This window comes from Cervus elaphus, chromosome 12, assembly GCF_910594005.1.
Source record: "Cervus elaphus chromosome 12, mCerEla1.1, whole genome shotgun sequence".
Classification (NCBI taxonomy): Eukaryota; Metazoa; Chordata; class Mammalia; order Artiodactyla; family Cervidae; genus Cervus; species Cervus elaphus.
Window position 1 is genome coordinate 16,849,873 of NC_057826.1, and position 22,384 is coordinate 16,872,256.

Genomic DNA, 22,384 nt, shown 5'->3' on the forward strand with positions numbered 1-22,384 from the left:
CCCTGAGAAAAGAATGGTCATCTCCATTTTACTGATAAGAAAACCAAGGCTCAGAGAGTTACTTGCCCAAGTCTCTCCAGCCAGTAAGGAGCAGCCGGCCAGCTTGTTGTCCTTAAAACTGTGTTGCTGGAAGGAAGGGAGGGAGGGAGGGAAGGAGGGAGGGAGGAAGTCTAGGGGAGCATCTCCAGGGACTGTGCCAGGCCCTGAGCTAGCTTTAGTCTGATGTTGATTGTTTCAGTAAAGTTAATCCTCGCAACAACCCACAGACTGAGTTTCTATCCCCACTTCTACATAGGAAAAAAATTAAGGCCTTAAGGGAGGTAAGACGTGTGCCCCAAGTCACAGAGCTAGTCAGAGTGGAGCCAGGAATTAGATGTAAGCCTGCCTGCCCCAGCACCCACACCCTTTCCACTGCCCCCAGGAGAGTCGAAGTTTTCTTTCCAGCTTACCCACCAGGATTTGCCAATCAGGACTTAAGCTCCAGCCTGTACATGTGCACGTGTGTATCGAGCTTAGCTTCATCCAGTGTGTGTGTGTGTGTGTGTGTGTGTGTGTGTGTTCTCTGGACCCTCCACATCTCCCTGCTACAACCATCTGTCATCACAGACTGAGATCAGCGTGGCTTGTAAACAGCCCTGTAGCCAGACATATGTCTCTCCCATCTCCTCGCTGAGCTCTGTCAACAGAGTCAGGGCCAAAACTGTCTCCAGCAATTAGTTTGCCCGTGTTGAGGCCTCCATGGGGATTCCAGCAGCTGAGGGTAAGAATCAGCAGGGCAGGGGCAGGCTGCAGCCAGTGGCCCTTCTCCTTCCTTCTGTGAACAATGGAGGGGTAGCAGTGAGTGGACAGGGCCCGAGGCCAGGGACAGAAGACCTGAGTTCCAGGCCCACGTGGCCCAGGTTTTCTGAACAGGAAAGTCACACACATCTGCCCAACCTGCTTCCCAGGCGTCTGGGGACGTTCAGACTCCTTGGAGTTCAGGTTGAGTCCAGTTGACCCCTCAGCAGCTGCTTTGGCTTCTCAGGTCAAGGTCCTGGCTGCAAGGCCACTCCTCAAGAGCCTCTTTGAAACACCCATGGGAAACCCAGCTCAGCATGCTGTCTTCCCAGGTCCACAAGTCCTCTGCTCTCTGACCCTGGTTTTATCTTGAGCTGGCTGAGGGGCCACGGGAGGAGTAGAGGGTCTTCACTGTTTCCTTTATCAGTTCTACAAGACTCTTCCGTTGTACACATTGTGGAGCATTTGCCAAGGATCTGATTAATTCCCCAGCATCTGATGAATTCCTCTGACCTCCTTCAGGATGACTCCGCCTTTTTTTCTCATTCACTCTCCTGATCCCTTGTTCTTAAAGAGGAGGGGATCCCAGGAAGAGTGACACGTTTCCTTCCGGGCAGGTATCACTATATGGCCTCTGGACCCTAGGATTCTTGTCCTAGACAACTCCTAAGGCTTGTCATGAATTCATTCATTCATTTGTAGTTAGTAGAGGGATGGTTCAGAATTTGTCTTCTGGAGGCAGATTCATAATCCCAGTTCCATTCACCATCTGGGTGACCTTGGGCATGTGTCTTAACCTCTCTATGCCTCAGTTTACTCATCTGGGAATTGGGGATAAGATTAGTAAGTATCTCCAAGGGCTGTTATGAGGATTAAATAAGTTATTACCTGTAAAACCTTTATAAAAGGCCCTAGCCCATAGTACAAGATATTTTGCTGTGCTGTGCTTAGTCGCTCAGTCATGTCTGACTATTTGCAACCCCATGGGCTGTAGCCCGCCAGGCTCCTCTGTCCATGGGGATTCTCCAGGCAAGAATACTGGAGTGGGTTGCCATGCCCTCCTCCAGCGGATCGTCCCAACCCAGGGATCAAACCCAGGTCTCCTGCATTGCCGGAGGATTCTTTACTAACTGAGCCACCAGGGAAGCCCAAGAATACTGGAGTGGGGAGCCTATCCCTTCTGCAGGGGATCTTCCCAATCCAGGAATCGAACCGGGGTCTCCTGCATTGCAGACAGATTCTTTACCAGCTGAGGTACCAGGGAAGCCCAGGAGCCATTTTAGTGCTTGCTATTATAATATTCATTCCATTTTGATTGCGTGCCTGTACTGTTCCATATGCTGGGCATGTTTCCAGAGACATAGCAATGACAGAGAAGGCAAGGTCCCTGTCCTCACAGAGCTTACACTTTATCAGGGGAGCTTGATAAAGAGCTTACACTTTATCAGGGGAGATGGACAAGCAAACAGGCAGCCACAGCACATTTAATCACTATGATGAGGGAAGGCCCGTGTGTGTTGGGAGCACTTGAGAGATGTGCCTGGTGATACCCGCCCTACCCCATCAATGCCGAAATCTCATCCAGAGCTGTGGATGGGTGCTGAGTTCTCATCTCATGCCAGGGTCTCTCCCTTCCACATGGTCATCTGAACTTTGGTTTTCTTTCCCTCAAAGAGATATAAGTAGATTTTTCTGGATCGGATGCTGCACTTGTCCTTACAGAAGCTAGGAAGCAGCCCCTTATAGATGACGTGGCCTCTGTGAGGTGTGAGGAGAGGCGCTGAGGGTCCTGGCAAAAGTGGGTGTCTCACCAGGTAAATGGCTTCGGCATTTCTCTCCAGAAGCCTGCCCTCCCCAGGGTTGTCCAGTCAACGGTTTCTCTTCAGGCCAGTGAGAGGGCAGAGTCCTCTGGGGAGGAAAGTGCTTTACCGGAAAAGCATGTGTTTCCAGACTAAGGAAAGAGCTCAGCTGCTCTCAGTTCACACATTCCCTGGGTTCACAGGGTTTCCCGAAGGTGCCACGGCTGGGTCCACCCTTCCTGAGTCCAGCTCTCCGCCACTCCTCCTGTTTGTAAAAGAAGAAAAAAAAAAAAGTTTGTGGCAAATATGTATACGTGTGTGTGTGTGTACATATAGCAACTTCAATTTACAATCCTTTGTTAAAGTTCTGCCTAACTTCTCCCTCCGGGCACCAGTTTACTGCCCTGGCCTCCGGGCTCCCCTCTCTCCTCCTCTCCGGGTGGGGGAAGCGCCCTTCACAGCCAGCCGGAAGCTCGGTTGCAATCCCGACCCAGCCCCCTCTGAGCTTCATCGTCCTTCCTAATCTGTTAACTGGGGATAATGACCCCTGCCTCGCGGGGTTATTGTGAGAGGCGGTACCATATGCCCCGAAGGCCTCCCGCCGCCGAAGCGCCGTCCAGATGTTCCCGGCCCCCTGGCATCCGCCTCGCGCCATTCCTTCCCACCTTCTGCTCCTCATAAATCAGCTAGCTTTTTGAGTTTCCCCAAACAGCTTCCCCTCGTTCTTTGCCTCCTCCCTGTCTTCAGTTCTTGCCACCAGGCGCCAGGCCAGACACATTTCCCAGCCTCGCTCCCATCCATCTTCTCAATGTCGGCGGCGTTTCCAGATCCCTTGCTTATCTCTGCACTGCGGCCCTTTAGGCTGTTTTCCCCCATGTGGATGACGACTTGCAAACCCTGGGGAAGACCGTTTGTGGCAAATGTGTATACATATGTATATATGTGTATATATATGTGTGTGTGTGTGTATAACAACTTCAATTTACAATCCTTTAACCTTAAAAAAAATTAAGTTTTACTAATTTATGACTTGACTTGGTCTCTATGTCAGGCAATCCCAAGCATCCTCAAGCAAGAGTGGGCCTTCCAGGGAAACACAGCGCCTCCTCATGTTTGTCTTTGGTATCACAACACGGACCGCACGACAGTGTTCGGCCTGTGGGATTTTTCAGTTAGGTGGTCTGGTGTTAACTAAAGCAACCCTCACCAAATGGAGAAGTGACTCTAAAACATTCTTGCAAAGAAACTGGATTTAAAATAATACGAATAAGTGCAATCATTTAAAAATGCAAGGCTGTGAGACGGGTGCTCAGGGCTGGTGCACTGGGAAGACCCAGAGGGATGGGATGGAGAGGGAGGTGGGAGGGGGATCGGGTTGGGGAACACATGTAAATCCATGGCTGATTCATGTCAATGTATGGCAGAAACCACTACAATATTGTAAAGTAATTAACTTCCAATGATTAAAAATAAATGGGAAAAAAAAGATTTAAAATTTTTAAAAAATATATTTAAAAAACTAAAAAATAAAACAAAAATGCAAGGCTGACGATTCTCCTCTGACAGGTCATCAGCCATATTCCAAGGTAAAAGTAATGAGGGCCTCTCACATGGGACCCAAAATGGACCCCAGGAGTCAGATGATCAAGAAGGCTATACAAAAATACAGCTTATAACTAGCATCATTAATACCAAACCCCACCTTCAGTGTGTAATGTGCCCAGAGATAACAGCTAATGATGGACTAAAATCTATCTTGATTAGAAAAACATTTTAAAACACTGGGGGACTTCTCTGGTAGTCCAGTGGTTGCGACTTTGAGCTCCCAGTGCAGGGGCATGGGTTTGATCCCTGGTCAGGAAACTAAGATCCCACATGCCAAAAACAAATACAAAAAGAATACCGAGTGAGTGCACGCTTTGCTGTACATTTGGATGAAGCTGTAGGTATTCCTAATGCCTCTCTTGGTACTTGCAAGAATCTATTTCAACAGTAAATATCTGAAGAACTATCTATTGTGTAAGCCACTAAAGGCTGAATCTATATGGAAGATAGAAGACCTATATTTTCAACAATATATGACGTCTTAAATAAAGATAAGATTTACCCAATAACTCTATACACTCAGTGTATATACTAGGACCAGCAGGTAATGGAGCTGAAGAAGCCTGTTTGTAATGTCGCCTCACCATGGCCTTGATAGGCAATCTATTGCCACAAGGGGGTCAGAGCTAGGAGAAGATAAGTTGCCACAGAAAGTCATCACACTGTTAACTTTATAAAACAAGGCATTAAAAATAAGATGGTATCTTTACAGAACTTCGTGTTGCAATAGTATCTGTAGAATCCCTGTACCCTTCAGAATTACTGGCTAAAACTTGACAAGGAAATTATCAAACTGAAACATGAGTTCTTCTTTGTTTTTTTTTTTTAAACAAAAAGATAGATGTTCCACATTTGTTGCCTTTACCTTTGATGACAGGTAGCTGTCAGCAGTATACCATCTGCTAGTGCTTTTGAAGAAAAAAAATATTTAAATAAAAACATCTTCAAAGCACTTCTTTGGAGGTTGACATATAGATCTGTCCCTCCAAGGTAGTAGAGATGTTTTCTCTGTTTTTATTAGATGTCAAGTGTGTGTGTGTGTGTGTGTGTGTTTAATGCACACTTCTTTTCTCTCTCTCTTTAAAGTAAAGGGGAATGTTGTGAAATCAAGATAGGAGTTATCAGCACCAAAGTACTGAGAGTTATTGCCTGGTTGGTCCATCTGGACTCAGACTGCTGCCCAGTTTTGTTCACTATAATCTTCAAGCAGGGATGCTTTCCAAGCAAGTGGTGATGGGAGAGAGCCTTTTGAAAATGGATGTTGGAAACAATCCCATCATCGTGTGATTTGTTGCTGTAAATCAGCTCATTTGCATACCTGAAAAACTTGAAAACGAGTTTCCTAACTTTTTTTAATTTGTCAGCATAACTAACTGACCTTAGGGAACATGAAACTCTATTAACCAAATGTCAGCATGGTTGAAATTGCATCACATGGTTGGTGAGTGTGAATGAATGAGTATCATGGTTTTATAGCGCAACCAACGGTGAGCGTCTTCCATCTCTATCTGAGATTCTTTGTCAGCTATGGCAGCATTAAAATTAAACATCAAAAGAAACCGAACTTAGAACCCGACTGTGAATTGTCATGTCCAGATGTTTAAACACTAACAAAATAACTATAGTTGTGTAAGATGCAGCCATTAATGGAGAAAGTGGGTGATGGATGCACAGGACCTCTGTACTATTTTTTGCAACTTCCTGCAACTCTGTAGTTATTTCACAAACAGAAAGTAAAAATTAAATAAAACTTGTTCAATCACAAGTTATATTATGTAATATATTATAACATATATAATTATATGTTTTATATATTATATTATGCTATATAACATTGATATCACATAATATAAACTGTATCTAATATTATAACTATATACAAGGTATGTAGTCACTTAGTATCATTTTTAGTCATAGCAAGGTGGGTTACCTGGTGAGAGCCAGGGAAGGGATTTTGGCCAAGGAGGCACAGCTGCCCAGGGCGATGGCTTGGGGAGGGCTGGGGCCTCATAGCTGCAGAGTGGGCTGGACATCCAGACTGCACCCCACTTCCCAGCATGGGTGACAGAGGAGCCCAAAGGCCCTCCACTGAGACCTGTCTGTATCTTCACTCCTTAGCCTCCCCGGTGATTGAAAATGGCCAGTTGGAGTGTCCCCAGGGGTACAAGAGACTGAACCTCACTCACTGCGAAGGTAAGAATGACCAGGCCCAGCGCTGGGCTTGGGACCCGAGATGACAGAGGTATGATAATGCAGAGAGACGCTCCCCCCATGATAGACGTAGCGGCTGCCACTGTCTGAGTGCTCTTTGCTGGGCCACTAAGCCCCAGCTTGGGGCGAGGGGTGGGGGGCGGCTGCCAGCTCCAGGGCCTAGGAGGTCAGAGGGCAGTGATGGTGCAAGCTGAGTGAGCGCCTGGGAGCCAAACTGTCCTCTCCGCCCCTTCTCCCCCGACCCCTACCCAGATCTAGGGCTGTATGGTGTGGCAACTCAGGGGGCTATCCCCGCATACCCACTCCCCTCCTGGGCTGCTCTCCCTGGAACAGGAGGACTTCGAACTCCAGGGTGGGAGGTCAAGGCAGCCTGCAAAGATGAGACCTCTGTGGACTTTTCCCAGCAAAGCCCCTCAGCTGCTCAGGCCTCCTTCCTGGAGTGGGGTAGGCACAGGCAGAGGTGGGGGCTGGGGGAAGGAGACCCTGAAGCACAGTCTCTGGGCCTTGCTGACCTGGCTGGCAGGCTCTGTGAAGCCAGCTGAGGCCCGAGTGCTCTGCGTTAGAGACTCCCCAGAGGGACAAGGTTCAGGGGCACCTCAGGACATAGGAATGGGAAGGGGGGCACTCAGCCATGGCTCTGAGCAGGGAGCCCTTGTTGGCTGTGGACCTGGCAAGAGGTGTGATGTGAACTGGGTCTGCCAGCCCCTGGGAGGCGCCTGGGGTTGAGACAGATGCCCCTTGGGGAACTGGACAAATTGCTGTCTGTATGGTTTGCTTTGGGTGAAGCCAGGTTAGAGGCAGGGGATTGACTCAGATGGCCTCCTAGGTACCCCCCCCCCCCCCCGGAGGCTTCTTTAGGAGAGAGGAGTCTGGGCTATCTCTGCTTGTGGGGATTTCTGGCCCATGAATAAGAACCGGTGCCTGGACCAGGCAAAGGAGAGGCCTCTGATCCAGCCCAGCCCGGGGGATCTGCCCTCCTCAGGGGCAATGAAGCAAGGACCTCATGGCCAGTGGGTGTGCAGAGAAGTTAGTATTTTTGCCCTTAGAGAGTGCAGTGGGGCTGCTCGTATCTAAACCATCCCCAGTGGCCTCTGCCAGGTAGGTCTCCCGGTCTGCAGGGTTAAAGTGATTCCCAGGGTCTCAGACGGGCTCTCCACCTTCCCTCCTCCGAGCTCCTGAGGGGCCTCCCCAGGAGACCCTGCCCCTGAAACCTCCCCCCACCCATGTCTGTGGCTGTGATCTCCCTGTTTGGGATGGGACCCCTTGTCTCTGTACCTGTAGGTACCGTCCCTATTATCTCCATCCTTGTCTCCTACTTCCACAGGCTAATCTGGGGTTATTGCTATGAGTTGCATACATTGCACTAGGTGTTAGTTCATAGTGATGGACAAGACACAGCCACTGTCCCAGGTGAAGACAGATGCCTTAACAACTTCACACAATGAGAGAAGTGCTCTCGAGAAGAGGAGGCACTGGGGGCTATGGCATCCTTTCCAGATTGGAAGATCAGGGAAGGCTCCAGGTGATACCGGGCTTCCCTGAGAGCTCAGTGGGTAAAGAATCTGCCTGCCATGCAGGAGACACCGGTTTGATTCCTAGGTCGGGAAGACCTGCTGGAGAAGGGATAGGCCACCCACTCCAGTATTCTTGGGCTTCCCTCGTGGCTCAGCTGGTAAAGAATCCACCTGCAGTGCAGTGATATCCGACCTAGACTCTAAAAATGAGTGTGCTGTGCTGTATGCTAAGTCATTTCAGTCATGTCCAACTCTTTGCAACCCCGTGGACTGTAGCTCTCCAGGTATCTCCGTCCATGGGATTCTCCAGGCAAGAATACTGGAGTAGGTTGCCATTTCCTCCTTCAGGGGATCTTCCCGCCCCAGGGATCGAACCTGCATCTCTTGGGTCTGCTGCATTGGCAGGCAGATTCTTTACTACTAGCGCCACCTGGGAAGTAGAGTAGGGTTGGCCATCTAAAAAGGGACATGGGGGTTCCAGGCCAAGGAACCAGCATGAGCCAAGGAGCAGTTTGGGCGGGCTGGAGTACCGCCAGTGTATCCACAGGAGATAACACAGGCTTCCCAGGGTCTCACCAGAGCCACCGGTTCAGCCACAGGCTTTTGGAAAATGGTGGGGAGCCTTGGGTACCCGGTGAGGGTTTAGAGGCTCCCTCTAGGAGGTGATGGGGAGCCCAGAAGCTTTTCAAGCAGATGGGAGGCAGCTCAGATTTGTGTTTAGATGGCACTTTGTCCGCAGTCTGGAGGCAAATGGATCAATTCCCCTTTTCAGCTCCCCCTCCCCAAATAGAACATCCAGCAAGGAGTAGCTTCCCTTGGTGCTCAAGCTGGGTCGTCTTTCAGCATCTTTATTCCTGTGCCCAGTGCCTACTCCTCCCAAAGGCTTCAGGCAAGCAGATGGCTCTGGGCTGCTGAGTATTACCTGCAGGCCCTGGAGCTGGGTGCCCATCACAGATCTTCCATGTTCACCATCGTCAACAAAGGTGCCATCATCAGGAGAGCTTCTGACATCTTGGAGTGCGAGGGTTGGGATTTCCCCTGCCTTCCTCCCAGTGCCTGACTCCAGCCTGTCACCTCCTCTTTCTTTCTGGGGAGAAGTTCTCAGCAACTGCAGCTTGGAAGTTGTCATTCTGCAGCTTCTCACTATGGACATGACCCTTGGATCTTGGGTCCAGCAGAGATGCTTCGGGGTTTCTCATGGAAGACTGAATAGGAGGCACTGGGCACCATTCTCCACCTCCCAAGCCAGTTCAGTTCAGTTCAGTTGCTCAGTCGTGTCCGACTCTTTGTGACCCCGTGGACTGCAGCACGCCAGGCCTCCCTGTCCATCACCAGCTCCCGGAGTTTACTCAAACTCATGTCCATTGAGTCAGTGATGCCATCCAACCATCTCATCCTCTGTCGTCACCTTCTCCTCTCACCTTCAATCTTTCCCAGCATCAGGGTCTTTTCAAATAAGTCAGCTCTTCGCATCAGGTGGCCAAAGTGTTGGAGTTTCAGCTTCAACATCAGTCCTTCCAATGAACATTCAGGACTGATTTCCTTTAGGATGGACTGGTTGGATCTCCTTGCAGTCCAAGGGACTCTCAAGAGTCTTCTCCAACACCACACTTCAAAAGCATCAATTCTTCTGTGCTCAGCTTTCTTTATAGTCCAACTCTCACATCCTTACATGACTACTGGAAAAACCACAGCCTTGACTAGACGGACCTCCTCATTACTTCCCAGGATGCCACTTACTAGCTGAGAAACTTTGGGCAAGTCACTCCTGGAGCCTCAGTTTCCTTACTTGTAAAATGAGGCCACATGGACCTACTTGATAAAATTGTGAGAAGTAAATAAGATATCGTGTGCAAGGGCTTCCCAAGTGGCACAGTAGTAAAGAATCTGCCTGCCAGTGCAGGAGATGCAGGTTTGATCCTTGGGTCAGCAAGATCCCCTGGAGTAGGAAATGGCAATCCACTTGCCTGGAGAATTCCAGGGACAGAGGAACCTGGTGGGCTCCAATCCACGGCGTCACAAAGAGCCAGACACAACTGATTGAGCACACGCACACACACACACACACACACACACACATCATATACAAACCATCTGGTGTGGTCCCTGGCATGCTAGGCACTCAATGAACACTAGCTCTTAACATTATGACCATAATCACCAGTTCCTGGACCCAGTGATTTGCAATGTTTATCTAATTTTATCCCCCTAATGGAACTACATGGTGGTTACTATTATTATCCCCACTTTACAAATGAGAAATTGAGGCCCAGCAAGAGGTATCACACTGAGTAAACAACTCTCTTATTGCTGCTCTTCAACTTGGAGAATCATAGCAGAGCTTTGCCTGGGTTCCTCCCCTCCATCAGGAGTGAGTGGGGTGGAGTGGGCACCTGGTCATGTCCCCGCTCCCCGCAGATGTCAACGAGTGCCTGACGCTGGGCCTGTGCGAGGACTCGGAGTGCGTGAACACGAGGGGCAGCTACCTCTGTACCTGCAGACCCGGCCTCCTGCTGGATCCGTCCAGGAGCCGCTGTGTGTGTGAGTGCAGGGAGGGGCCGGGTGGGGGTGCTGGGGGGCGAGATGGGGCCCTCGGGGTCCACAAGCCAGGCTGAGAGCAGAAATGCCCCCAGACCCCAGGCTGCCACTCCACCTAGGACTGGGCCCCAACAAACACCCTCTGCTTCGTCCTACTGGGATGGAGACAGTCACTGCTTCTCTTTTGGCTTCAGGCGTTTCTTTGAAGGCTTTGCAGTTTGGGATTTTCTACCTCCTCTGTTTCTCTCTAATCATTGCTGTCCCATCTGTTGCCTCAGCTGCTTTGGGGGGATGTGCGTTGCTGTGATGTCTCGCTGAGCAGTGGCTGGCTCTTCTAGCGCCTGAGCCTAGCTGCCTGGGCCCTTCGCTGCAGACCTTTGTTAAAGAGCCTGCCCATCATAGGAAGAGCCTGCCAGCCCCAGGGCCTTTCCGTAAATCCTGTGGTCCCCATGTCAGGACGTGCTCTGCGTCTGTGAGCACGGATGTGCCTCTAGTCATATCAGCATTGTGTCTGTGTGCGTGCCTGTGTGTACACTCAGGCAGCTGTTTCCAGGGACCTCTGTGGTTTCCAGCTGGGAGAGGCCCAGGCTAGCAGTCGCCTGCCCATGACCCACCTCTCCCCCTCCCCCGTTTGCCACTCCCCATGGCAGAACTGACACCGCAACCCAGACCAGGGAGGCCTGACCAGGGAGGCCTGACCAGTACTGAATAAAACCAGTCTTGACTGGACTCTGCAAAGTAGCAACCCAGCTCAGGTCGGCCACCCAAGGCTCAACAAAGCTCCGTGTGGCCTGCCAAGCCCTTAGCCTGTGAACTGCCAAGTTCACTGGGTCTGGGAGACCGCAAGACAGACAGACTCGAGCACCACCCTCACAAGAGGGAGGGGAGCACCCTTGCAAGGGAGAGACTGGACCCAGCGTCCCCAGGGCAAGGAGATAATAAGAGGAGACAGCAAAGGATGAGGGGATACAGAGTGGGGAGAACATGTCAGAAAGAGTTGATGGTCACTTATTTATTAATGCTGGAAAGAGACCCTCCAGGCAGGGAGGCAGAGATGGCCCTGGCTGTTATTCTCTAAGCCCACTGTGGCTCACATTCACTGCAGTCCAGAGGATTTGATTCATGGATCTAGCCCTCCATCTGTCCATCAGCGAGCATTGACTGAGCACCCACTTATACCAGACACTACCCAGGTTGCCTGGGCTGCGAAGATGACCGAGGCAGGGCCCCTGTCCCCAAAGCTCCTCAAAGATCTCATGTTGACTCATCTACCCAGGGAGACCCTGTGGCCCTCAGGGCACACCGCTCCCCACGTGTGCACCCCAGGATGGATTTTGTCAGTCCCGTAGACTGAGAATCTGAGACAAGCAGGCGTATCCCCTTCCCCATCCCCTCCGTGGGAACACGGAGGGTGGGCGTCCAGGCCCCTCAAACAGATAACCTGAGGAGGGGCTGAAGCATTCCTGCAGCCACTCTCCCACGTGTTCTGTGAGCACTTTCAGGGCCCCAACTTCTACACCGAGACACAGGCCTGGCCGATCTGAGTCCCCGTGGCCAGCCACTCCACCATCCTCTGCCTTTCCCCTCCCGCTGGCTACCTGCCCGCCCCCCACCTGCCCACCCCCACCTGCCGCCACACCCAGTGACCCACCTCCTCCTGCCCACCCCCTCCTGCCCACCCTCACCTGCCCACCCTCACCTGCCCCTGTGCCCACTGCAGCGGACAAGGCCGTCTCCATGCAGCAGGGGCTGTGCTACCGGCTGCTGGGGCCCGGCACCTGCGCCCTGCCTTTGGCCCAGCGGATCACCAAGCAGATATGCTGCTGCAGCCGAGTGGGCAAAGCCTGGGGCAGCCTGTGTGAGAAATGCCCCCTGCCTGGCACAGGTAACCCTTTGTCCCCTTCTCGGCCCCAGCCACCGAGCTGCTTCCTCCATGCAGTGGCCACTGTCTGCCCCTGCCCCCCATCCCCGCCCCAGGCCTAACCTAAGGCCAGAGACCCTGAGTCCTCCTCCCTGACCCACTCCTTAACCCAACCTGGGGCCCCTCCCTCCTCGCTGCCACATTGCCCTGTCCCCCAGGAGGGAGGGAAAGGAGGACTCTGGCTTCCTGTGGGAACAGCAGCCCTCAGCTGGTCCTCTGACCCTTGAACTTGCAGAGGCCTTCAGGGAGATCTGCCCTGCGGGCCACGGCTACACCTACTCGAGCTCGGACATCCGCCTGTCCATGAGGAAAGCTGAGGAGGAGGAACTGGCCCGGCCCTCGAGGGAGCACGGCCCGAAGCGCAATGGGACCCTGCCCAGGCCAGCAGAGAGGCAGCCACTGCGGGCGGCCACCAGCACCTGGGTGGAGGCGGAGACCGTCCCCGACAAGGGTATCTGGTCTGGGGAGGAGGTCAGAGGGCTTCCCCGCCCCCTCAGGTTACAGCCCCTCAAAGAGCCGTGGGGTGTTTACCCTGGGCCCATGGCGTCCCACCTCGGGGGCGTTAGGAAAGGGAGTTGGAAGCGCAGCACGGCCTTGGGAACCTGCTCTCACGGCCTGGCCGGATGGAAAGGCCACACCTCCTCCTTTGGGGTCAAGAGGTGCCCGTGTCCCGGAGAGCTGCTGGTGGGGGGTCCATAGCACCATCTGCCCCCTTACTGCTGCTGACCCTGCCTTGCCATCCCTGCCCCGGCCACACTGCTTCTGGGGCTGGCGCTGGCTCCTGGAGGAGCTATCAGGTGCATTCTAGGGAATCTGGGGGCTTCAGATCCCATCAGAGCACTGGCTCCAGCTCAACTGCCTTGGGCCCAGGAGACGTGGGGCTGGAAAGATATGGGGCTTGAGGCACCCCTGCAAGGTGCCCTGGGAAACCATGCAGAAGGCACCCCTGGGTTACTGGTAGCATGGAGTACAAGGGCATATTAGGACAGGGAGAACTATGTGATGAACAAAGTGCTCTGCGAATCAGGGACAGACTGACAGGGCAGTCAGGCAGAGCCCCAGTCACCATGGTAACTGGGCGCTGGCCAAGAGCAATACCCCACTTCCTAGAACTGTTGCCTTGCCCTGTAGCTTGGGCCCAGGGCACAGCAACCCTGTGTGGCCGGGAGGCTTGGGAGGGTGGAGGCGGCAGCTCAAGGAGGGTTGCAGTGAGGACAGAAAGGGCGGACTGGCCCAGAGCGGGTGGGACTCCTGTTGCCAGTGGCGTTCAAGGAAAGCCAGAGGTTTCCTCTCGCCAGCTGACCACCTTGTAGGCCCCCCAGACCAGGGATCCTGGGATCTGGGCTGGCCAGTCCTGGAAGGGTGGCAGGGGCAGGTAAGACGAGTCAGAACTCTCTCTGCCACCGGGCCTGCTGTGGACAAAGTAGGGAGGTCACAGAGTGAACCAGCCCTGGCCGTGGGGGGCGGGAGCAGGCAGCCATAGGTGTCCTCACTGAGCTCACGCTCTTACCTTTCCTCCCTAGGTGACTCTCAGGCCGGCCAGGTGAGTGAGTCATCCCACCAAGGAGCTGGGCAAAGGTGGCAGAGACTGGGACCTGGTATAGTGCTGAGGCTGCAGGGCAAAGTCACATGACGGGGGGAAGGGAGAACGATCCAGTGTACGTAGGATTTTTACTTACAGAGAAGCAAAAGTGGGAGAGTTGATCCCAAGACCCAATTGTACCCTAAAAGAAGTAATAATCGCAGCTCTGGTTTTTCCGGCAGCTACAGTGCTAGTTCTGTCATTCGAGAAGGTCGGGGGCGGCGCGGGGGGGAGCACTTCAGAAAGAGAGCAGGAATGTGTCCTGTTAGCCCTGGCTGTGGCTCAGACTTGCATCACAGCCTAGAGGTCTAGAACTGTCTGCTAAGTCATTTCAGTCATGTGACCCCATGGACTGTAGCCCACCAGGCTCCTCCATCCATGGGATTCTCCAGGCAGTGAAAGATCTTCTCCCGGTTCTGTGCAGGTGACAACCAGCGTTACCCAGCTATCCACCTCGGTCCCAGGTGAGTGCCTCCTCCTAGTGGCGCCCAGGAAACAAAGGGAGGGAAAGAAAGACTTTAACTAGGAGTAGCGATAGTACACGTGAGCTGATGCCAGAGGCTCGGATCAGGTGAGGTTGCTGGTGATGTGAGAGGTGAACGCTTTTCCTGGGAGCTCTGTACACCTAAGGTGTTAGAAGGTCAGTGAAACACACCGCTATGCCTTGCGAATACCTCCCCAGCGGCAGCACTTGCTCTGCCCTTCGTGGTACTGAGACCAAAAGGAACCAAAGAGGAATAAAAGAGACCAAAGAGGAAGAGCTGGCTGAAGCGGGGGCAGGTCAAGTTCAGACGGCCCTGCTCCCAGGCCTGCCTTCCTTTAGGAGATGGTTAGAGCTTTGCAGAGCCCATCAGGAGATGGTTAGAGCTCCAAAGAGCGCAGCTGGCTGGCTGGGGACAGGACACTATTCAGAAGTCAGCTTTAGCTTCCTCTGCTGTGAGGTGGACACGAATGCCTGCCCCGCTGCCTCTTAAGGCAGGTGAGATGTTGGTGTTGGAGGCAGAGCTCTGTAATCCTGAAGTGTTTTGCAAGCAGCAGGAGAAAGCTGAAGTAGGCCCCGTCTTCGGCTTGTCTCCAACAAGCTAGCGGCCGTGGACAAGTGGCTGTTCCCGCAAGCCTCTGCCTCCTCCCCTGCGAAGCAGAGGGTGAGACTAGGTGCGCTCTTAGAGTCTCTGACTGTTTGGAACCAAGTGGAGTTTCAGTAGACTAGGAGGCAGAGGGGATGACCCGCCCAGGCTCCAGCCTTTGTTCTCGGAGCCTGATGGCAGGGAGGAGGGAAGGGCACTGCCTGGCAGCTCTGGAGGGAATGCTGCCCAGGAGGTAGGAAAGTGGGCAATCCAGGCCCACCTGCACCCCCACCCCTCTTCCCACCACAGGAGCTGCCCTGGGAGGACCAACGCCGTCAATGCCTGAACAGGTGATCCCAGAGGCCACGGAAGAAGCACAAGTGACTGCCCCCACCGACGTGCTGGTGACCCCGGCGCCCTCAGGTATGTGCTGCAGCCCCTTGAGGTGCTCCCGGCTCTCCCCCCAGATGCACAGGGCTCAGTGGACTCCTGCTGGGGTCAGCACCCCGGCTGCATCCCACAGAGGGCACAGGGTGCCCCTAGTGACCAGAGGAGTCCCGTCTGGAGCACCAGGCCAGCCAGGCAGGAGAAAGAGAAGGGAGAGTTCGCCTTCCAGGAGAACCCAGGGGACCATCTCCAGGAAGGGGTGCCCATGGGGCCTCCAGGATCCCGACTCTTCCAGGCTGTTGACCCCGAGTTGGCTGAGTGCCCTGGTGGCGGGCAGCCTCCTGCCCACGGGGAGGGCCGACTTTCAGGAGGGAAAGTGGTTCTATGTCTAAGGTTGTTTGGCTGCCTGGGAGCCTGCGTCCCTGGCTCTGGCCACTGCAGCGGTGAGGGGGTGTGGTGCGGGGGAGAGCCCTGGCATACCCACCTTGCTCTGGAATGCGCCCTCCTCAAAGCCTCCTTGTCTGGGGACTTGGTTCCAGAGAAGCAGGGCCAGTGCTGGCACAGCTGCTCCCTGCTCACATGTGTGCTCACGTGTGCACATGTGCTTGCGTGTGTGCTCGTCTGTGTGCTCGTGTGTGTCCATGTGTGTTCACGTGTATATGTGCTCGTGTGCATGCAATCGCATGTGTGTATGTGCTCGTGTGCGGTCATGTGTGCGCTCACATGTGCACGCTCATTTATGTGCACTCACATGTGCTCGTGTGCGCTCATGTGTGTGCTCATGTATGTGCTCGTGTGTGTGCGCTCGTGTGTGTCTGCTCACATGTGTGTCCTCACATGTGTGTGTCCAAGTGTGTGCTCATATGCGCTCATGTATGTATGTGCTCGTGTGTGTGCTCACGTGTGTGTGTGTCCACGTGTGTGCTCATGTATGTATGTGCTCGTGTGTGTGCTCACGTGTGTGCTCATGTGTGTGTGTGTCCACGTGTGTGCTCGTGTGTATACCCCCATGAGTGCCCTCGTCAGGGCCTTGCTGCTTCTAACCTCATAGACTGAGGTCACCTCGGGGTGAGGGATATTTCCTTCAGCAAAGGGAGAGACCCTGCAGGTTGAGGAAACAGTCCAGAGAGTGAACTGGGCTGGGAGCTTGGCCTTCCTAGGCCTGAACCAGGGCGTCTCCGCTGCCCTCCCCAGGACCCCTCTTCTCTGGCTCAGTGTACTGCTCCAGGGAGTGTCCTAGGCCTCCCTCCACCCAGCAGGCAAGACGAGCTGGGTTCAGGGGCGAAGCTGGGGCGTCAGCTATGTGGAGACGCAACCACCACCCCCCGCCCCGCACACAGCCCAGAACCTTTCTCCTGGTCCCTTTCCCCCCTTGCCATCCCCAGCCTTACCTCTTGGGGAGGACACGTAGCTCCTGGTTGGAGGTCCTCCTGAGCCCCCAGGCTGACACAAACTCGGAGCCAGGCCAGGGGCAGGGTAGCCCCACACACAGGCCAGTGTGGGCATTCGGTTCAGTTCAGTCTCGCAAACACTGTGAAGCCCTGTTATGCACCAACACAGGAATGTCCCGGCCCATTCCCTGGGGTCTCCGAGGGTTTCCTCAGTGCCGTGGGGCAGGGCGGGGAGCCTGGGTGTGTAGGCTTCGGGCTAAGACTCACAGTGAAAGCCTCTCTCATTCATTCAGTCATCTGTTCATTCAGTGTGTTTTAAGTGCCAGGTACTTTTCTAGTGTTAAGGACACAAGTTCAAAAGAGCTATAATCTCTGCCCTCAATGCAGCCTCCGCCCTGAGTCCTGGTGAGTCTCCAAACTGTTTCTGAATTCAGTATCCATCTCCCGCTTTCTACCCCATTACCACCACCCAGGGAAGTCCGTGTTTAATTCATTTCGGTGGGTTTCTAGGGGCCCCTGTGCCTCCCCTCCCACCCTAGTCCATCTGCCACCTTCCTGCTTTTCTAATCAAGGTGGTATGTGAGAGGCGTGGTCTTCCTGAGATGGCTCTGATCGTACCCCGACTCCCATGACCCCCTTTCTTACCAGCTTGACTCAGTGTGGTATTCAAGGCCTTGCTTAGCTGGGCCCCAGCCCACGTCTACCCTCATCGCCTGGCAGTTTTCCCAAGACCCTGCTCACCAGATCTCTCTGCCTGTCTGGGAGAAACTGGGCAAGGTGTACCAGGGGAGGGAAGCCCTCTCTCTGGGGTGAGAACTGACCCTGTATTCAGGATGAGGTCAGCCTGGGGGCCTCAGGGGCGGAGGCCCTTTGCTGGGACGTAGGACACAGGTTACTGGAACCCCTGGGTCTCGGTCAGAAGGATGCACCACTGCATGCTCCATCCTGGTAGGGCTCGGGTCCCTGGGAAGAGGGGCCATGCGTGGAGTGTTATACAAGGCCTCGCTATACGTGGATGTGGGAGGGCCCAGCCAAGGCTGGGGTGAGGCTCCTGTGCTTGCGTGCCCTGCGCCCAGCCTCCCCCATCCCAGCCCACTGCCCTCACCCGGCCCCACCCTGCCACAGCCTCAGCTGTGCTGTCTCCCACAGGCATTGACAGTTGTGCTGCTGGGGCCACCAACATCTGCGGCCCGGGCACCTGCGTGAACCTCCCAGATGGATACAGATGCATCTGCAGCCCTGGCTACCGGCTACACCCCAGCCAGGCCTACTGCACAGGTGTCCACGCGGGCAGCTGGGGCTCATTCGGTGGCTGGGGTGGGTGGGGGCAGGGCTGGGGGCCAGTCCAGAGGCCAAGGCAACCGAAAGTCCAAGCAGTGCTGTGTGGTTGATGGGCAGAGGAGCCACAGTTCCCAAGGACAAAGCTAACCTTGACCCTGGGGAGTCTGGTCTCTGGAAATACCACCTGAGGAGTCTTCAGGAGAGTGGGAAGAACCCCTGGGCCTTGAAGCCCAGAAAAAAAACACCTTTTACTTGGAGCCCTCAGCTCTGAGATCAACCCACCCCTCAAACTGGCCATCTCACTGTCTGCATAGCAGACCGAAGCCTGACCTGCTGTCTCTACCACGGCCATTCCCAGGGGAGAGGTTTGGAGGCACAACACGTAAATCATCCAGTGTGGGCCTGATTCACTCCCCCACTATTTTATACAAGGGAGACACAGCCGCTGTGCCTTGAAGGAGAAAGGAAATGATCATGGGGCCCTGGGGAACGGGGACATGGGGCAGAGAAGGGGGTGCGGGGCCACTGCCCCAGGCCCTTGGTTCCTGAATGAGCCCAATGGATAGACTTCAAGGTCCCCAGGCTCAGAGATTTTTCATCTCTCCAGCCTCCTCTGCTCCCTTAGCCCCTCCTTGCCCCACAGCACCATCCCCTATCCAGCCCTTAGCATGGCAAGTGGCTCACAGGTACCCAAAGGAAGGCCTCCCTGACTGCCCTCCCCATCTCCCCCTGCTCAGATGACAATGAGTGTCTGAGGGACCCCTGCAAGGGAAGGGGACGCTGTGTCAACCGCGTGGGCTCCTACTCCTGCTTCTGCTACCCTGGCTACAAGCTGGCCGCCTCGGGGGCCACGCAGGAATGCCAAGGTAAGCTGAGCCGCCCTTGCTCCTGGAAGGGGTACAGGACCCCACAGGTAGTGTTTGGGTGGAGGAGGATCCAGGCATTTGCAGCACCTAGTCACAGCGCTACAGTGTGTGGAATGCGGGGACCGAGACCAGGGCTCAGACCTGGACCTGGGAGGAAGCAGAACCTACACTGAGGCTGAGGTCGCTGAGACCAGATGGAGGGGTACGAATCTGAAAGGCAGTAAAATATTCACCAACACTCCAGGAAACTGTGATGGGAGCCAAGAGTGTGAGGGGAAACCCCGGGACACGGCTGGAGATGAAGACAAGCAGCCAGGTCCCCAAATTCTGAGTGACAAGGAGCTTCTTTCCTGTTGGGTACAGAGGGTGACCTGTGAGGACACCAGCTGGGACTCCAGGCAGCCTGGGGATCAGGGGCGCCTTTGCTGGGAGATGCCTGCAAGCTTTAAGCTTCCCTGGGAAGCTCTGCATGGGGCCTTTCCAACAAAGGCCCTTTAATATGCAGCATTTATGCCGCGTGTGAAACTCTCCGCTTACATTTTTACTAACGAGTTTACAGAGAGTGGGATGCAGTGGTTTCCAAGCAGTGCCGTAAGACTCATAACCCAGTCGGAATCCTTCACCTGGAGAGTGGCCCTGCTGTTCTCAAGACTCGGGTTTCTGGTTCTGGCCCGGGAGCCGTGTGAGCTCTAGGGGAACTGCACTGAGTAAGGCGTGGACTCTGGCACTGCGGAATGAGGACGCACTGGTTCCGTATGGAAGAAAGTCTGAAGGTTTCCCACAGGGATGTTCGAGTGAGGCCAGAATAATAACAGCTACCGTTTAACGAGCTGTTCTCATGTGCCAGCGCCATCGTGAGCCCTTTATTTTGTGACACTCATCATCCCACCCAACCCCATGCAGTAGAAACCCTTATCCCCATTTCACAGTTTAACAAACTGAGGCTCAGAGAGGTGAACTGAAACACCCAGAGACCTCACACCTAGAGCCGTGGCTGAGCTGGAAGCAGAATCAAAATCGTCCTGGCCCCAAAGCATGGTTTGCTTCCAACACCCTCCCTCACACACACACACACACACACACACACACACACGCGCGCGCACACACACACACGGTGAAGGAAAAGAGGAAGCGGAGGGTATTTCAGGGGAAGGGAAGCGCTTCTGCAGAGGGCAGAACCGTGAACAAGCCTGGCGCACTCTGGGAATAACGATAAATCCAGAGTGACGGGAGTGCCCGGTATGTGGAGGAAGTGGCGGGAACCGACGCCAGTTTGCTAAGTGTCTTGAGCGCCAGGCTGAAGTGCTTGGTCGCCGTCCCACAGACAGTGGCCGCCAGCAGAGGTCTGCAAGCAGAGGGCGGCGGTGCGGTCAGCTGGCTCCCAGGGAGGTGACTCAGGCAGCAGTGCTCAGAACAGCCTGGCGTTATCGAGGGCAGAGGCCTGGGGGCTAAGGGGCTTCTCTGGTGGGCTTTGCAGCCTTGGCAAGTGCTGTGGGCTGGAGGCACTGCTCCCTGCAGGCCCAGCCCAAGGTGCTGGCCCGGCACAGGCAGCGGCTGCAACAGGGAAGGGTGTGACCAGGTCTGACCCAGACGAGCGGTCCTGCCGCGTGCCAGCCTGAGTGTCTGGAGGTCTCTGCCAGCCTGACAGCTGCAGGAGGAGGCTGGAGGCTCAAGGTCAGCTCTCAGAGCTTCTCCAACAGGGCTTGGCTGCCACCTGATGAGGCCTCATCCGAAAACATCCACTTTCTAAATGTTGCTGCTCTCATGAAAGAGTATCTCCTTATTTTAAATATTTTTATTTATAAATTATTTCATTAATTTATATAATTAATAGAAACCATTACAATTTCTGGAAAAAATTATTTGACTATTAAATATTTGAGCTTCCCCAAGCCTGCAATGCAGGATACCCAGATTCGATTCCTGGGACAGGAAGATCCTCTGGAGGAGGAAATGGCAACCCACTCCAGTATTCTTGCCTGGAGTATCCCATGAGCAGAGGAGCATCCCATGAGCAGAGGAGCCTGGTGGGCTACAGTCCATAGGGTAATAAAGAGTCAGAAATGACTGAGCAATAATTATTATTAAATAATAGTTTTAATTAAATATTTAAAATAACACTTGCTTTACTAGTAAATATGAGCATCTCTTCATGTGTTAGCCGTTGGGTTTCCTTACCTAAAAATTGCTTGTCCTCATCTTTTGCTCAGTTCAGTGGTCATTCCTGTTTTTCCTTGTGGCTATTTAGGAGTTCCTTATATGTTCCAGATACTTGCCTGGGTTTAGATATGATAATTTTTACGTCTTGTCCTCTGCCCATTGACCTTATCCACGAATCCTTCTTTGAACAGAAATTCATAGTTCTGGTGCATAGAAATTCACCTTTTTGCTTTATTTTTATGCTTTGAGGGATTTATGTAAAAATTCCTCCCCCACTGTAAGTCACAAATAGAGTCTACACCTTCCTTTATTACAGTTACAGTTTTGCCTTTCATGACATGTTCTTTTTATTTATTTATTTAATTTAGTTATGTATTTTATTTATTTGGTTGTGCTGGGTCTTAGTTGTTGCGTGTGGGATCTAGTTCCCTGATCAGGGACCCAACCCCGGTCTCTCACTTTGGGAGCACGAAGTCTTAGCCACTGGATCACCAGGGAAGTCCCTCACAACATGTTTTAATCCGTCTGGAGTCCATCCTTGTATGGGTGTTAAGACTGAGTCTTTTCCATTTCCATTTTTCTCCATAGAACACGTCAGTTTTCCAAGCCTTATCATCCAGCAGTCATCCTGGCCCCAGCAGTCCCTGAGTCCTTTAGCAAGTTTCCTTTCCTCTTCCACTGGGAATACAGCTTCCCAAAGTGAGGACCGGTTATTTCAGAATTGCCTGGAGAGCTATTAAAATGCAGGTTCCTAGGCCCACCCCAGTACTACTGGGTCAGAATCTCTGGATGTGGGCCTCGGAGTGCGCATTTTACCACTCTGCACTGAAGTGTTATGAGGTATTGCTCAGATGAAAACACTGTCTGAAAACAAATGCTTATTATTCCACTCAAGCAATAGGTAATTTGGGGATTCTGGGCTAGGCACTAAGGGCCTGGGAATAATAAGGCACATTCTCAGAATTCGTGGGGGTTGGGGGAAGCAGTTACTCACCCCTACGGATCCCTAAGGGAACCCTGGGAAGGGCCATGTGGGTTGGAGGGGCGAGGGCAGCCTCACTGAGAGATGGAAAGGAGACAGCCAAGCTGGTGGGTGTGAAGCCTCTCCAGGCAAGGAGGCAGAGCAGGCAGAAGCTCAGAAGCATGTTCCATGTGGCTGCTGAGGCTAGGAGGCGTGTGGGAGGCAGGAACCATGGTGAGAGAATCAGGCAGGGGCCAGGTCATGAGAGATCTAACATGCTGGGCAGAGGTGCTTGGGTTTTATGGAGCAGGTTTAGTGCTAGAA

General features: G+C 53.5%; 1 protein-coding gene across 3 annotated transcripts in view; it reads left to right on the forward strand.

Annotated features, from left to right (window-relative positions):
• The window catches only part of LTBP2 (latent transforming growth factor beta binding protein 2), a 106,047-nt gene that overhangs the window by 63,493 nt on the left and 20,170 nt on the right, over positions 1-22,384 (forward strand). For 2 of the 3 annotated variants that reach the window (XM_043919650.1, XM_043919653.1), the window contains exons 9-17: positions 6,300-6,374; positions 10,325-10,447; positions 12,165-12,329; positions 12,601-12,816; positions 13,889-13,908; positions 14,306-14,411; positions 15,324-15,437; positions 17,942-18,070; positions 18,811-18,939. In XM_043919650.1, the coding sequence (XP_043775585.1) occupies positions 6,300-6,374; positions 10,325-10,447; positions 12,165-12,329; positions 12,601-12,816; positions 13,889-13,908; positions 14,306-14,411; positions 15,324-15,437; positions 17,942-18,070; positions 18,811-18,939 (1,077 nt within the window). The remainder of the gene's footprint in view (positions 1-6,299; positions 6,375-10,324; positions 10,448-12,164; positions 12,330-12,600; positions 12,817-13,888; positions 13,909-14,305; positions 14,412-15,323; positions 15,438-17,941; positions 18,071-18,810; positions 18,940-22,384) is intronic. The other variant, XM_043919652.1, reaches the window with a different exon arrangement.